Source organism: Pipistrellus hanaki, assembly GCF_964339955.1.
Source record: "Pipistrellus hanaki genome assembly, chromosome: 1".
In the NCBI taxonomy this organism is placed as follows: Eukaryota; Metazoa; Chordata; class Mammalia; order Chiroptera; family Vespertilionidae; genus Pipistrellus; species Pipistrellus hanaki.
The window spans coordinates 41,775,095-41,786,238 of NC_140503.1; the positions used below are offsets into that span (position 1 = coordinate 41,775,095).

The 11,144-nt window shown below is 56.2% G+C and overlaps 1 protein-coding gene across 2 annotated transcripts in view; it reads right to left on the bottom strand.

Annotated features, from left to right (window-relative positions):
* SMAD6 (SMAD family member 6) overlaps window positions 1-10,363 on the bottom strand; it is a 79,146-nt gene extending 68,783 nt beyond the window's left edge. Inside the window, exons 1-2 of one of the 2 annotated variants that reach the window (XM_084887380.1) lie at window positions 8,483-10,363; window positions 71-127 (exon numbers count right to left, since the gene is read on the bottom strand). In XM_084887380.1, the coding sequence (XP_084743506.1) occupies window positions 71-127; window positions 8,483-9,311 (886 nt within the window). In that variant the 5' untranslated portion in view covers window positions 9,312-10,363. The remainder of the gene's footprint in view (window positions 1-70; window positions 128-8,482) is intronic. The other variant, XM_084887379.1, reaches the window with a different exon arrangement.
* Between the last annotated feature and the right edge of the window lie 781 nt (window positions 10,364-11,144).

Sequence of the window (11,144 nt, forward strand, 5' to 3'; positions counted from 1 at the left end):
GCTGGGCACTGGAATGAAGGGGCACCCTGGACGGACACACCCCCCAGGGTCGGAAGGAGGACACACTTACCCAGTGGCTTGTACTCGTCGAGAGGAGACAGCCGAGAGTAGGGGGGTGGTGGTGATTCTGGAAGACAGGAGACAGCATGTCACTGCCAGGGCGGGAGAGGTCACCCTGGGGATTCTTCTACAAGCTTTTCATTATGGATTCCCTCCGGTAACAAACCCAGCTCACAGGAAGCCCTCCTTTCCTCCCATCACCTCTGCTGCCCAAATCCACTGGAGCATCCCTGCCCAGACCTGGGGTCAATCCCTGCTCCGCCACCTCTGGCTGTGCGGCCTTGGGCAAGTGACTTCCTGGAGCCTGTTTCCTCGGCTCTACAATGGTGACACTCGCCCTGGCCAGTGTGTGTGGCTCAGTTGGTTAGGCATGGTCCTGTGCACCAAAAGGTTGCTGGTTCATTTCCCAGTCAGGGCACATGCCCGGGTTGCAGGATCGATCCCCAGTAGGAGGCATGCAGGAGGCAGCCAATTGATGTTTCTCTCTCCCTCTCCCTTCCTCTCTCTCTAAAAAAAAGAAAAGAAAAGAAAATCAATAAGAAAAATTTCTTATGAATAAAAATAAATAAAACGGTGACAATAATCATATGGACCTCCCAGGTTTGCCAGGTGGGTGAAAGAAGATAATGTATATAAAACGCTTAGCACAGCTCTTGGTACTGTAGAAAAATACCTCCGCAAACACTTAACTGCTGTTATTGTAATGAGAAACACAGGTGCAGGGAAAAGCCAGAGCCAGGGCTGCGTGATAAAATACCAGATGCTCAGGTAAATTTGAATTTTGGATTTCCGTGGCATAGCTTCTGGTATAAGTATGTCCCTCACAATATTTGGGACATACTTATACTAAAAAGGTAGGTGTTGTTTACCTAAAATTCAAACTTAACTGGCATTCTGTATTTTTATTTTGCTAAATTTGGCAACTCTAAGCAGAATGGAGCCTGAGTGCAGAGGCTCTGACACAGAAGCTCGTTTCCCATAAGCTGCATTAGAAGTAGCATTCTTGCTGAAACTGGTTTGGCTCAGTGGATAGAGCGTCAGTCTGCAGACTGAAAGATCCCAGGTTCGATTCCAGTCAAGGGCATGTACCTTGGCTACGGGCACATCCCCAGTAGGGGGTGTGCAGGAGGCAGCTGATTGATGATTCTCTCTCATCGATGTTTCTAACTCTCTATTCCTTTCTCTCTAAAAAAAATAAAAGAATTAAAAAAAAATCAATAAAAATATATATATTTAGAAGTACCATTCTTTGCGGCAAGGAGGGCAAGGTTGGTTGGGACCAGAGAAGCCATGCCAGTTACCGAGATGTGAGACCTTAAACCAGTCACTGCCAGCCCTCGGCCTCAGTCCCCCCACTTAGCCAAGGGGTGGGACACAAGCTCTCTACTGCCTTCCAGCTCAGGCCGTGTGTGATTCCTTATTGTCTAAGGCATTTTTCTTTTGGTTTCCTTTCATTTGCCTAAAATACTCCTCCTTGAAAACATATACTTTGTCTTCAGAAGAATTCCTTAGCCTCTTGCTTTAGGGGAAGTAACAATTTGCTAAACTAAGTAACAATTTGCATGAATGAAATGACCCTTCATTTTCCCTAAATGAAACTAAACACCATCAAATCGCAAACTAAAACAAACTCTCAGTGGTAGTAAAGTGGTAATAACTATTATTAGGCAGGTATCAGTAATGACACAAGGGGTAATAAGTGTTTTTCGTAATTATAATAAGGCACAATTAGCTGTAGGAGCATTTGTTTTGCTCCATACACCCTATGCAGCTTCAGCTCTTCCCCACCCTGGCTTTTCCAGTCAGAAATTATTTCAACAAAGTGGAGGCTCCGAGGTCTAGACACAGGGCATCTTTTGTGGACAGTATTCAGGGAGAAGGAGAAGTGAATCATGGAGTAGCTACTAGGAGGGAAAGACGGCCCTGTGCCTCCATGCCAGGCCTTTTCAATTTCATTTATTGTATTTTATTCTCTTGGACCTTAGGTACAGAGTTGCTCATCGGGCATTTACTTTTATTTTATCCTTTCTCAGAGACAAAATGGTCAATATTCCCATTTTACAGAGAAGACTGACTTGCCCAGTGTCTCCCAGCCCATCATAGTAAAACTAAGATCTGAGTCCAGGCTGACTCTGCTCTACACCCCAACGAGACAGGTAATCAAAAGGCACCCCATCGTCCACCCCTTCATCCCGGCTAAGTCACATCATCCGCAGACAAAGTGCTCAGTGAGCATCTGTGGACCGAGACAACAGTTATGAGGATAATGGTCCGGTTGGGGGCATCAGTGGACAAAGGTGTGGATAATGAGGACTTAAGGGCCAAAGTGATCACGGGAGACCCCAACCAGGACTCAAAGAGGCGAGTTATTTGCCTTCAGTAGGAGTCACCTACTGGTCCTCAGGACTTGGAGGGAGAGACCAGATGTGAGAGGCAGCCTCTCAGGACAAGGGTCAAAGCACAGGTAGGGCAAGCATTCCACGGGGAAGGAGACATGAGGCTGGTGCTCCCACTGGACAGAAGGCTGGGGCCTGGGCTGTGGAAGTGACTCCCTCAGGGCCAGAGAGGGAGCTGGCTGTAGAAGACAGGTCTCCTGACCCCCGGCCTCAGGCCCTTTCCACACTACCCCACCAACTTATCAGAAGGACTGCAATCACTGTGTTAAGGTTCCTTTGGCAAAAATCGGAAAGACTGCCCTGACCGGTTTGGCTCAGTGGATAGAGCATCGGCCTGCGGACTCAAGGGTCCCGGGTTTGATTCTGGGCAGGGGCATGTAACTTGGTTGCGGGCTCATCCCCAGTAGGGGGTGTGCAGGAGGCAGCTGATCGATGATTCTCATTGATGTTTCTGGCTCTCTCTCCCTCTCCCTTCCCCCCTGTAAAAAAAAATCAATAAAATATATTTTTACCAAAAAATCTGAAAGGCTGAGGCCCAGGCCACACAAGGTGGGAGGCTCTGTACAGTTGCCCCCCAGAGATGTCCCCAAAAGTGCAACTTGGCAGCAGTGGACAGTGGTGAGTCAAGCCACTGTCCGTCATCAACCTCAGTGTCTCTTGCAGAAGCCACATGCCACCCATGGCCACGCCTGAGCTGGAAGGGTTCTAACGCCATGAGTGAGACGGAAAGCATCTACAAACCTGAAATGTCACACACACCAGCCTCAGGGAACTGCAAAACTCCCGGAAAGACTTTCCCGGGCCCCCATTTACACCAGCAAGGCCATTTGCACAGAACTGTAACCACTGTGGGGACTGGGAGCCAGTTACTCACTTCTATACCAGGCAAGTGAAAAGTGAAAAAGCACTCACTTCTACAGACTTCACCCCCAGCAGGAGGAATTAGAATGTCAGAGGTTTGCCTTACTCAACTTCTTGGAGTTCACCCAACTCAGCTTCTTTTAAATGATGGGGCAACTGAGATCCAGCAAGATAAAGGACCAGCCCAAGGCCACATAGAAAAGTACAAGTTACTCTTTCAATTATACAAAAGGGGAGGCCAGTTGGGGACCAGTATCAAGTTACCTTTTCTTGAAAAATTGTATCATCATCCACACTCTTAAGATTCCACTCTTTTGAGGTATACAAGTTAGTGGTTTTTAATATATTCAGAGTTGTGAGACCAACACCACTACCTAATTATAGAACGTTTTCATCACCCCCAAACTTCACATCCAGGCAATCAAAAATGATCGACTTCCTCTCTTCGGGGATTTTTGCCTATTCTGACCATTTCACACAAATGTATACATGGATGACCTTTTGTGTCTTGGCTTCTTTCACTTAGGATTATGTGTTCAAGGTTCATTCACGTTGTAGCATATCATTCTTTTTTAAGGCTGAATGATATTCCATTGTATGACATTCCATTGGATATATCATATTTTGTTCATCCATTCATCAGCTAATGGACATCTGGGTTGTTTCCACTTTGGGGCTATTGTGAATAGTGCTAAGAACAATACTGGGAAACCTTTTCAAAAAAAAATATTTTTTTTTTATTGATTTCATAGAGGAAGGGAGAGACAGAAACATTACTGACTAGAGAGAATAACTGATCAGGTGCCTTCTGCACGCCCCCTACTGGGGATGGAGTCCAAAACCCTGGCATGTGCCCTCACTGGGAATCAAACTGTGACCTCCTGGTTCAAAGGACTGAACCACTGAGCCACACTGGCCAGGCCTGGGTAACCTTTAACTGGCACTTCCACTTCCATATATCCAGGCCCCATGGGGTCTGGGAGAATGGAGCTCCAGGACATTAAATCAGGTGAGCAAGGTGGGCACTCAGGTCAGACACTTGATATGTAAAACAAAAGGTTAGACAAGAAAGGTGGGGGCTGCCCTCAGGCCCTCTGCTCACTCCCTTCTTAAAAGCTTAGTGCTTGCAAACGTTGTGTTATTTAAAAATGGTAACTTTTAAGAGTCCTGCAGACCCCTATGAAAGAAATGAACATGGGGGGGGAGGGGCGGTGGGAAAGAGAGAAAAGGAGAGGAAGGAGGAGAAAGAGAGGCAGGAAGATCAGAAACTGCAGTTCTCTCAGACATCTAGCCTCAGGCATCAACTTCAGGAATCTCCTCCAACTTCCTCCAGAAGTGAGAGAGCAGTCAGCCAGGGGCCGCCAGTTCCAGGAGACTAATGCTCAGCCCAGCTCAGCCCAGCCTGCCTCTGGTCAGTCCCCCGAGGATACCTGGCCTTTTGGTGTCTATCGAATTCTAGAGCCAGCAAAGTTCACAGCCTCTCTCAGCGGCTGGTCAAGTTTCTGTTTGGGGCACTACTTTCCACCCCCCATCCTGCAGCTCAGCCTCTTGCTTAGGAAAGGCTGCACAGACCTCCCTGGGCCTCCCAGCCTCCACCGTACCAAGTGTGGCTGCGGACGGGGAGGTAGCCTCCCGGGCCGGTCCTCTCCTCCCCCAGAAGCCTTAGGCGCAGCCCCAAGCCCCAGGGTGGGGAGACACAAAAAGGGAGCTCCTGGCGCTTTAAGGCCGGCGGAGCCTAATTGCCCAGATTCCCCCGGCAGCCAGATAAACAGCGCGGCCGGCTGGCGCCAGCGAGAGGCAAACTGCACATTATCACCCCTTCCTCACCTCCAAGGAGGAGCTCCGAGGAGCGGGGCGGGCAGGCCAGAGGGGTGGGGCGGGGGCTTGGAAGCCCAACTTGAAATTGATCTCATTTCAAAGGGATAATGCCAGGCCAAATAAAAGGAAAACTTTCTAGCCCGTTCTAATTCCTGTCGTCCTGGCCTGGGAACCCTGTGTTTTCCTAGGCGGCCTCCTACAGTCGTTTAGAAGTTCTCTCTCTCACTCTGTCTCTTTCCCTGGCGCAATTTGGATAATAGTAATTTACTGAATATAATTACAGAAAAAAAAAAAAAAACGAAAAAAAAAAACGTGGTGAAGCAAAGAGCAGGAGATTTATTCCAAAGTTAATGGATACTTTCAGGAGAAAGGAGCTCTATAAACACAGGTTGGAACTGTGATTAAAGTATTTCTCCACATTTCCGTCCACATAGGCACCAAGCTCAGTGGACTGGGCTTTTTCCCTGGACAGAAAGACACACACAAGACACCCGGGGGGGGGGGGGGGGGGGGTGCTAGGGATCGACTCCCACGGGGGATGGGAGGCACCAGAGCTGGGCAGAGGGAACCCCCTTTCTGAGACAAGCCATGAGGGAGAGGGCAGGGCAGGGCAGGGCAGGTAGGCCAGTGTCATCTGAAATCTGCCTGTCAGACCTCGGGGCTTCTGCCTACCCTCACCACGCCCCAGACGGGAAGACACCCAAAGGGAACTGGCCCCGATGACCCACAGCAAGTTCCTAGTGGAACAGGGTTTGCTCTGAGCAGCAAGGGCCTGCACTGCCCAGAAAGGGAGGTCCTGTCACTGGGGGTCCCTGTCTGGATGAGGGGGCACTGACGTGACTGGCACCAGGTGGATGCCCCTCCGTTGGCCTGCTGGGTGTTCCAGTGCACTCTCTGTCTGTCTGTCTGTCTGCCCCAGCCCTCTCCCCCAGAGCCCTGGAAGGAGCAGTCTCCTTATCAGGACTCGCACGACTGAGCTCCAGCTATGCACCCGCCCAGCTCTGGGAGCCAGGCTGGCGGCCAGCTGGTGGGGGAGGGGTGGGCAGCAAAGGGTTCCCCAGTCCTCGGTCCCAGTCTCCTCCTCGGCCCATGCCATTAGGCAGGGGAGTGAAGCAACAGGATGGGGTCCACCTGAAACTCTTCCAAGACCACCCGTCCTCCCAAAAGCCCCCAGGATAGCTTAAAAGGGGGTGCCCCTTGGGTTGGGGAAGAGAAAGAACAGACATAGCCCCTGCAATAGTGCCTCCTTCTGGGAGCAGGAAGGGAGTCAGATGCCAGTGCTCAGTCTAGAATTAGAGGTGGAGAATATTCCTGGAGCCACCCCCACTGACCAGTAGGGACGAGGAGGGCAGGTTACTCATCCAAGGTCAAGTCCTGTCACTGGCCAAGCCGAGCCTAGGACCGAGTCTGTGGTTAAGCACCATCCCACTGCAGTGTGTCCCTCGACGTGTACCTGCCCAGGTCCACCGAACTCAATCAACGCCCAAGACGACTCCGCAGACAAGGAGGGGGGACAACCCACCATCATCCTTGGTAAGGGGGGGTCCTCTCCGTTGTCTCCAGCTTTTTCACTCCCCACCTTCCCACCCACACACACACCTGAGCTTGCCTGGCTGGCATCTTGATGCTCAGCTGCCCCTCCTCCTACTCAACGCCCACCCCCTTACCCACTCTCCAAGGCCTGCTCCGGGTTAGAACTATGGAGGCTCCTGGAGGGGGCCCTGTGACAAACACACCCCATAGTGCTCTGATAGTTCACACCCCCGACCTGGCCCTTCTCCCCCATCTCCACCCCAACTCCCCAGGAAGACCGTCTTTCTCGAGGGCAGGGATCCTACTCGTATTTCCACTCTCTCTGCTACTGCATCCAGCACGGTGTCTGGCACAGAGTAAGTGCTCAACAAATATCTGATGGCAGACCGACATGGTGAGAGAGGAAATACCTGCCAGGGCTTTCTAAAATAGCAGAGTGGGCCCCACCAGTGATATCCCACTAAACAATGATGGCCAGAGAGGGACAGGGCAACCACAGACAGGGCCCCCTCCCCAGAGGCAGAGAGGAGACAGGCTAGCAGAAGGGAGGAAGCCACTTCCAGGGGATGCTGTGAGAAAGAGGAACCAGGGGCACGGAAAGCCGTGAGCCACAGGACAGGGACAGTCAAAGCTCCTCAATCAGGCCTGGGATGACAACCCATGTGGGCAGCAGGGCAGCCGAATCATGCTGCCTTTCCCCACCCACCCCCTTCCGTAAACCACTGGGGCACCTTCTTTCCCCTCCAGCCACTACCGCCAGGCACACTCACCGGCCCACCCCTCCCTTCCACATGGGGAGGCAGGAGACCTGTGATCTGACCCCCTATGGACCCTCAGGCTGGGTGCTCGCTGGCTCCAGAGGGGCCAGACTGGAGAAACTCAGAGCCCTCCAACATCCAATTAACTCTTTGATAGGCACACCCCTGCAGAACCTCCAAAGCCACCTCAAAGATGCTACAGGTTAAAATGTGTGTTCCTGCAAGCTTCTGACCTGCTAAGAACTTCCGCCTGTCCTCACCTCCGCTAAAGCACCCAGGGCATCCCCAGGTAAGCTGGGCGGGGGAGGGTGTGTGTGTGCAGGAAGTCCCAGGAAGAGAACAAAGGCAGGGAGCACTGCTCCGATGTAATAAAACACCTGGCTTCCCCTGCTCGCAAATGCCCCCAGGACCCTCAACTGGACACGAAAGCTGGACACAGAAATGAGAACGATGATGATGGAGAGCCCTCACACTTAACACGCAAGGGATGCTGGGAGCAATCGGGTCAAGAGGGTGGTACCCACCTTGAGAGGGGTTACCCTGAAAAAGCTTTGCTCCAAAGGAACAAATGGGACAGTTTGCAAACACTTTGACTCAAGCCACGGATTGTCTACACCCAACTTCACAACAAACTCTTGCACTTGGTTGTAAGAAAGTACAGCTTAGGTATAGAGGCGTATGCGCACAAATGCTACAGCCTGAGCACAAACTGGGGGTCAATGAGGGGCCGCATCGCAATCTTTGGCTTCTCCTAGGGCCTACCTTTTCTCCCTGTAAAGTTGGAGCCTGAGAAACTACATAAAGAAAACTCCACCGTGTCCCTTTTTACGTTTGCTGGTGCCGATGAAGCTGCCATCTGATGTGTGTGCCCAGATCCCCTCCCCGGCAGGGCCAGGGCGAGGTGCCTCCACTGAAGCTCCCACCACCCAGGGGCACCCCCACGGGACCACCCCAGCTCTGCCCACCCGAGGGGTCCGATATGAAAAGACCACGGGAGGGGACCGGAGGGGGAACCCCGAGCCCAAGCCCGTCCCTCGCCCGGGGCGGCGCGCTCACCTGGCCCGCAGAGCCGGCTGAAGTGGTAGGGGTTGCAGCACACCGTGGGGCCGTCGGCCGCGGCGGCGAAGCTGTGGCAGCCGCACAGGGGCTTGAGCTCCACCGCGTGCTGCAGGTCGGGCCAGCGGAAGAGGCGGCCGAGCAGCAGCTGCGGGGGCGCGGGCTGGCCGCCCAGGCGCAGGTCGGCGCGCGGCACCAGCACGCAGCCGCCCGGCACGCCGCCGCGGGACTCCACCGCCTCCAGCAGCGTGTCCAGCGAGCGCTCCTTGAGCCGCTTCAGCAGCGAGTACGTGACCGTCTTGAGTTCCTGCTCCAGCAGCAGCAGCCGCGAGCGGGCTTCGCGGCTCCGCCCGCCGCCCGCCGGCTCCGGGGCCGCCGCCCCGGCCAGGGGGTCGCCGGCGTCCCGGGGCGCGCCCGCGGCGTCCCGCTCCGAGAAGAGACAGCAGGTCACCGTCTCGCAGTCACTTTCGGGCAGCCAGCCGGGGCCTCCCGGCTCCGCCACGTCCAGCGGGAAGCCGCCAGCGCCGGCCCCCGGCTCCGACATGGGCCTCGGGGGGCCCCCCGCGCGCCGGCGCCTCGCCGCGCCCTGGGCGCCTCGCTGTCCCGCCGCGTCCCGGGGCCGCCGCGGGGCTGCTACCGGGCGGACCTCCGAGCGGCCGCAGCCTCCGCCGCCTTCTCGTGCCCGCGGGGCCGGCTCAGCGTGGCTGCCCAGGCTCCCATCCTCGTCGTCGCCGCCGCCGCCGCCGCCGCCGCCGCCTTCCTCCCGGTCGGGGACCACACGACTTCGCCAAAGTCGCCGCACCAGCCCCGAGCGTTTGGACCTGAACATACGATATCCTTGGGCGCCGGGGGTGGGAGGGAGGCGGTCTCCGGTTACCGCGGGTCCGTTCCCTCAGCGAGGCGCCGGCTGCGCGGGCCGCAGCCCCACATGAAGCACCGCCGCCGTGCAGACCGCGCACAGCCCGTCGTCGGAGGGGCGCCGCGGGGCTGCAACATGAGGGAGCTCCCCGGGCGGGGGGCCGGCGAGGAGCACACGCGCGCACGCCGAGCCGAAGTCTGCGCCCGGCCCGCGGCTACATGGACCCCGGCGGCCGGGCTGCTCAGCAACTCCAGCCCCGGCGGCGCTCGGGGGGGACCGCGGGCGGCGCGCCGCCAGAAAGTCCCCGCATGGGCCGGCGAGCCTTCAGAAGTTGCGCGGCTGGTCCATGAGCACAAAGCGCTCGCTCGCGCCGAACCCCCCAAAGGTGTGCCTGGGAAGCCCTCCCTGCCTGCAAAAACTCAAGCGCTTAACTACATGGGCTTTCCCTGCAGGATCCGAAAGGCAGGCTTGCTGATACTCTGTTTTCTCGTCTGACTCCCTGCAAAAAGGAAAAAAAAAAAAAAAGAAGAAAAAGAAAAACCCCACACAAACCCAAAAAATCCTTGGAATTGCATGCACGAAGGCCAACTCCGTCTCAGGTCCCAGGCGCTAGATGCACTTAAAAGTGTTTCTCCCGAGCACGAGTGTCAACACATGAGTGGAAACTGAAAAGAAAAAAAAAATCCCAAAGAGCTGCTGGGAATCCTTAGTTAAAAAATGCAATCCGCCGAGGCAGAGGTCGCAGCCCACCCCGCAGGCGCTCGGACGGCCCGGGCGCCGCGGCTGCAGAGGTCGCTCCCCCTCCCCCCGCCGCCAAAAGTGCCTCCCGGTGGCCCCGCGGTCCCGGCGGCGTCCAGCGAGGCGGCAGCGCCCGGCGGCTCTTTCTCTGCTCGGCGCGGCTCCCTCGCTCGCTCCCCCGCTCGGCTCTCTCTCTCTCGCTCTCTTTTTTGTTCTCCTCAAACGCACACTGAGGGCCCCCGGAGGAGCGCCGCGGAGTCATTGGCTGCCTCCCATCATATGCCAGTCTAGACACTTTGGCGGCTCCGCGGCGCTGATTGTTGCGCAAACAAGGTTTCAAGTTTCTTAACTCTTAAAGGAGAACACGTCCCATTGCAGGGCCCGCGGCTCCGAGGGGCCGGCTCCCGGGGCGGGCCGAACCCCGGCCCCCGCCCCCCGCCCCCCGCCCCATGCTCGCCCCGGCACCCCCGCCCCGGGCCTGCCCGCCCCCGCCGCCCGCCCGCGGGCTCGCGGTGCGCCGCGGGCGCGGATGCGAGCGAGCACACGCGCGCGCACACACCCAGCACACACGGTCACACACACCACGGGCGGGGGACGCGAGGGCTCCGCGAACCCACGGGGTCTCGGACGCAAACGGGGCGCTTTGCCTTTCTCTGGCTGGGGCACAAGTTTTACAAACACACCTTGCACGTTAGAGTTGATGCAAACTCCATTCCGGGGAATGCCAATAAAAATGGGTGTGCGTGTGAGCCTTGCTGGCTTGCGTCTCTTAGGAACAGGGGGTGCTGGTTTGGGGGGGAGGGAGAGGTAGTGGGATCTTCCGTGATGGCCGAGGTCTCCACACCCCCTGAGCAAAGTCAGGGGTCGCTCTGCTGGGCCAAACGGGGTGCCGTAGCCCGCTCCGCACGCAGGGGCCCGGGGTAAGGAGCTGCTGAGGGTGGTGGGGTGGAGGCGGGAGCGTCTCCGTCGGCCGAGATCCTCTGGCCGCCACAGCCCGCCCGGCCTCGGAGCCAGCGCTCCCGGGCCCCCTCCGGGCTGATGCTTCCTCCTCCCCCTTCCCCAGTG